This window comes from Cynara cardunculus (genome assembly GCF_001531365.2).
Source record: "Cynara cardunculus var. scolymus isolate 2C chromosome LG 15, CcrdV1, whole genome shotgun sequence".
Classification (NCBI taxonomy): domain Eukaryota; kingdom Viridiplantae; phylum Streptophyta; class Magnoliopsida; order Asterales; family Asteraceae; genus Cynara; species Cynara cardunculus.
This window is the reverse complement of record NC_037542.1, coordinates 17,624,743-17,630,263: the sequence shown is the minus strand read 5'-3', so window position 1 is coordinate 17,630,263 and position 5,521 is coordinate 17,624,743. Positions and strand designations below refer to the sequence as shown.

At 30.3% G+C, this 5,521-nt stretch overlaps 1 protein-coding gene across 1 annotated transcript; it reads left to right on the top strand.

Annotated features, from left to right (window-relative positions):
* The first annotated feature begins 844 nt into the window (after positions 1–844).
* Positions 845–1,626, top strand: LOC112527716 (disease resistance response protein 206-like). Its single transcript, XM_025138492.1, has one exon. It carries the CDS (start codon positions 904–906, stop codon positions 1,450–1,452), a length of 549 nt encoding a protein of 182 aa, XP_024994260.1. The 5' UTR covers positions 845–903; the 3' UTR covers positions 1,453–1,626.
* Positions 1,627–5,521: the final 3,895 nt, after the last annotated feature.

Genomic DNA, 5,521 nt, shown 5'->3' with positions numbered 1-5,521 from the left:
AAGATGTAAAATTTTAAACATTTAAGTATCCGAGTAACCGGTTGAAACATTAATCGGTTACCATGTTGATGTGGCGAAGGATGTGGTATTCGATTAATGTGTCAACAAATAATATTGAGTTGGATACCACATCAGCATGGTAACTATTTTATTAATTTCTTTCTTTAAGTGGCCATTTTTTAAATTTTGTTTAAAATAGTTTTTTTTAATTAAATATTTAAAAAAACAAAAAAAAAAAAGTTTATCTTTGTTTATGAATATGAATATTAAGAGTTAATGGGATGGATATATGATTATTATTAAAATGTAAAACAATTATTAAAGGTAAATTTAGCATTTAGTTAATTAAAGTGTAATTATTACAACTTTTAAAACTATATACTTATTTCATTATTTAAATAAATAATTGATTACCAGCAATCTCAACCAGTCCTACATGGAACTGTCCCCTAATGTGAGGGAGCATTTATTGGCTCACACGGAGATTGATGCTAGCAGGGGGTCTAAGATCAAACCCGAACCTGTCTTGTATTTTAAATTCTCGATTTACTCAGTATGACAGTACAATTAAATGACTGGTATTGATTGGGTGCATGAAAAATCCACGTGTCAGTCTTTGATCTATCCTAGGTTTTTTATCGTAAAATATTAAGGTCTTAGGTTTCGATAATAAAAATGACGAAAACCAATTAAGGATTTTCACTGTACAGATATTTAATAACAAATGTTAGATTTTTTTTCTCACAAAGATACAAATTTTATATATAAAATGCACACATCATCACATATGTGATATCCATTAGCACCCTATATAAGGAGATGAAGTGATTGAATGAAAACCCACAACTCTTCTTCCACCTCTCAATTCTCTCTTGTACTTGCATTTCAAAATTCTAATTTGAGATGAAATCAATTTTTGTTTTCTTCTTTTTCCACTTTTTGACTCTGTCTTTTGCCAATCCCGGCATGAAAAGACAACACTACCCTTGCAAAAACCTAGTTTTATATTTCCATGACGTTATTTACAATGGTCAAAATGCTGCCAACGCAACTGCTGCTATTGTAGGTGCACCCCAATGGGGAAACCTTACAATTTTAGCCGACAAATTTCACTTTGGGAACGTAGTGGTTTTTGACGATCCAATCACTTTAGACAACAATTTTCATTCGGTACCAGTGGGCCGAGCTCAAGGGATGTATATATATGACACCAAGAACACCTTTACTGCATGGCTAGGGTTTACCTTTGTGTTGGATAATGCACAACACAAAGGAACCATAAGCTTTATTGGGGCTGATCCGATTCTGGTGAAAAGTAGGGATATATCAGTGGTTGGTGGGACTGGAGATTTCTTCATGCATCGAGGGATTGCAACTATTATGACTGATTCTTTTGAGGGGGATGTGTACTTTAGACTTCGTGTGGACATCAAGTTTTACGAATGTTGGTAATCAAAAGGAGTAAGTTCAATGTAATTGCAGATTTGCAGTCGAACTATTCTTATAAGAAACATAAGAATATTATCTCAATTATGTCATCTGTTATTGAAATCAACTTTTACAGGATATGAGGATTTTATTGTGTTTTCTTTGTAATCATAATAAAACAAGTGTGCTTTTATTCAACGAACTTTTTCCTTCATCATAAATAGATAACCCTACTTTCTCGGTTTTTTTATTTAAAAAAACACATAAAAGTTTCAACTTTTTGGTGATACTTGTCACTTTTACAATTAATACGGTTGTTCTGTGAATACTATCAATAATCAAGTTTAGACAAAACTACAAAATAGAAAACAATTGTGTAATTGGGCTTATTAAACAGGCTTTCGTGGCCCGTTCTTTCTATAGGCCTGTTGAAGATACTTGGCGGTTGGCCTTATTTAAGGCCCATAGAGTTGTACCCCTAGAAACTACGTTTTGAATAATTTAAGTGATATTATATAAATTAGGGGTATTTCTGAATTGAATTGATCGGGTTAAATGTATTTGAACAATCCAACCTAATGTTTGTGGTTTAAAAAATCTCAACCCAACACAACTCAAACTAAAGTGCAACTTAAACTAAACAAACCAAAACGCAACCCAACCCGAAACATACAGATTGGTTGGGTTGATTTTTTGGTACATCAAAATATTCTTCTAACATTTGATATGTTGTTTTCTCTAATCTACTTATAATTTTTTTCTATCATCAACCACTTGGTAGAACTTATTTGTACTTCTTAAATCTTAAATATATATATTCAATTAATTTTCTCAATTTATATATATATATATATATATATATATATGAGCAATCAAATACAAACCGCCCTAATTTGTACAAACCTTACAAACTAATTACAACCAATTACATAAATCCATTTGTTAAATATGGATGATTTGAATTTACATCCAACCAATTAATTTATAAGGGTATTATGGTCATTTGATTTTGCAATAGTTATGTTTGATAATTATTTAATATTAATAGATAAATTTGGTAACAACATAATATTTATATGAATATGGATGATATATTGATTAGCATAATATTAGCAAAGATTTAATTAAGGTATCCATTAATTTTTTTTGAAAAAAATCTCCGCATTTTAAAAATGTAGAATGATTTTGTTTAAAATAATCGCCACTAATTTCCAATGAAACAAACTCAAAGTGTTCAATGAAACAGGGTCATATATGATTGTATCAGGTTTATATGTATGACAGCTATAAGCCTATAATGATACAAGTTTATATTCATAGGTATGTATAACAGTTTATAATTAAATAAGTTCATATGTATAACAGTTGTAAAGAAACAAGTTCATAGGTAATATGTGATTGCATCAAGTTCATATATATAACAGCTGTAATGAAATAGGTTCATATGTTATATATGATTGCATATTCATATGTATAATAGAGAGAAGTGGTGATCTCATCTTGCTTGCTGGGACAGAGGCCTCTGGAGCCGCCCCCCGTTCTGGAATTTGGAGCCAGCGGGTTCTGAATGACCCCCCTCTCACGGTTAAAAAAGGGAGAAGGCTTTCACCTCAAATCCAATTGAAACAGGTTCATAGAACATGTTTTCCTCCTTTTTCGCCTTCCGTGTCTCCAATATGAGTTCTTTTTTTTGCTTTATTTATTTAGTTTGTTTCAATCTTGACATTTCATCATAAAAAAATGGATGAATGTGATTAGTTTGTAAGGTTTGTATGAAATGGATAGTTTGTAAAGTAAACGTCTTACACACACACACACACAGAGAGGATTGGGTTCCAGTAAGAAGAATTAAGGTGGGAAGCGTAAGAAGGGATCTCTATTTTTAGATGCACGAAATGCACCGGATCAATCCTCGTATCAAGCATGATTTATGGGTGAGTTTGAGATTAAAGATGATCAAAGTTCCAAGTTTCTTCTTACGCTTCTCATCTTAACTCTCCTTCTCACAGTTAATGAATATATATACAAAGGAGCTAGTTACATAGAAATGGAGAATAAATTAAAAATATATGTATATGAAGAGGATATGTGATGGTGTAATTATCGATTGTACATATTAATAGAGACTCAACAATCATATTAAATCCAATAAATAAAATGATATTGAGTTCATCTTGTTTGATTGGGTTCAGATAAAAGTAACTCAATATCAACCCAGTACCTGTGTTTTGAAGATTTTACAACTCGAGCAGACATTGGGTTGTTTCGGATTGAGTTATTTCACGTTGGATTAATTGGATTGGTCAAACTTTTGAACACACCTAATATAATCAAAATATTGATAATGGACCCCTAGAAACTTGCGGTTTTTTATGAGTCCTTTTTTAACTATAGATTTTCAGATTAGCTTGTGCGTATCTCGATTAATCTCACGGACCAATAGAACAGAGAGAAAAACCTTCAGTTGTGTTCCGTTTTCTTACGTGCCTTCAGTGGTGGACGAGGGCGGAGCCACCTTGGAGCCACAAGGGGCATTGGCTCCCCCTCAAATTTAAAAAATGGAAATTTGATATAGTCCCAATTCTCAATTAACCACTTAAAACTTTATTTGTTCATATCAAGTTTTCTAAAAGTTGTAAAATAAACATTGTTAATTTATTGAATATACAATTTTTTAATGATAAATTTCATGTGTTTTCAAAGGGTTTTTTCTTATTTGTATGATTATCTTCTTTTTCTTCATATTTGTATTATTATCTACACACATCTTGTATTTGTTTGTATAACTATTTTTTATGACAAATATTCTTAAAAAGCGTACGCACTTAAAATGGTTTTTCAACCTTGAAATCGTGAATTTTCTTACATTCTTTTCTAGGCACCCCTAGAAAAAAAATCCCCGTTCCGCTCCTGGTGGTGGACCCATAATTTTTTATTAAAACCGGTGTCTTTTTAAGGTGGATCAAAGACATGTAAAGCTGAATCATGTTTTTTTAGGTAAATTCCACAGTTTTGAGGAATTTTTTCAAGTTTTTGGTTAATTTTTTTCAGTATACGCACCTTTTATACCCACAAAAGAATTCTACTTGCAAAAATCATTTAAAACGGGTGTACGAGATCCCACTTGGATCCACGTAAGTTCGTCCCGTCAATCCTGTAATCGGTTATAACTAGCTTGGTTATGCTAGCTAGGGTTTTAACGGGTCAAGCCAATCCCTTTTATCTCGTTCTTTCGAAATCCGAAATAACCAAAATTGACCGTAGGGCCTAGACCCAAACAAATTTAAACCTATATCGATCCTACACCCAATAAGTGGGAAAAAAAAGTCGTCAAATAATTGAGGTTGATCCAATAATCGCATATTATATTAAAAATATGTAACATTGAAAAAGAACAAGATGGAAAAGAGGGTGGACCAACATATTTGAAATGCGTGCCTGGTTGTTTGTAACATGTCCCTTCAAACCCACACAATCTCATATAATTTTATGATAAAATGTATAAAATAATAACTTATTTTCATAAAAAAAATTATTATAGTATTATATTTTTGTTTTTTTTATTATAATAATTTACTTTCAAATTATTTTTTATTAAGGCATTGTACTTTAAAAAATCTACCTATAATAGCAATGAATAACATGTTACATTTTAAACCGGTTAACCCTTTGACTTTTTTGCTTGTGTGGCTTTTAATGAGGTGATATGGATGCCACATCATTATGATGATTTAACTAAAATTAAATTAAAAACCTATTTTAAATTATTATTAGTGATTTTCATTTTTCATTGCTATGATCTAAAAAAACATTTTTTTTTACTTTTTCTTATTAAGTTGCATTCAAATTAAATATTCTTAGAGTAAAATATTTATTAAATAAATACGAAACAATTATTTTCGAGATATATTTTGTTTGTAAAAAATGTTAATTTTCTTATTTTATGTTGTTCAAATAAATAAATATATTTTATAGTTCTCTTTAAAGTATTAACGAAATAAATTGTTATCTACAATTTTTTAATATTGTTATATTAATAAATAATTCAAAAAAGTTTAATTAATTTAATATATTTATACGTCAAGTAAAAAGT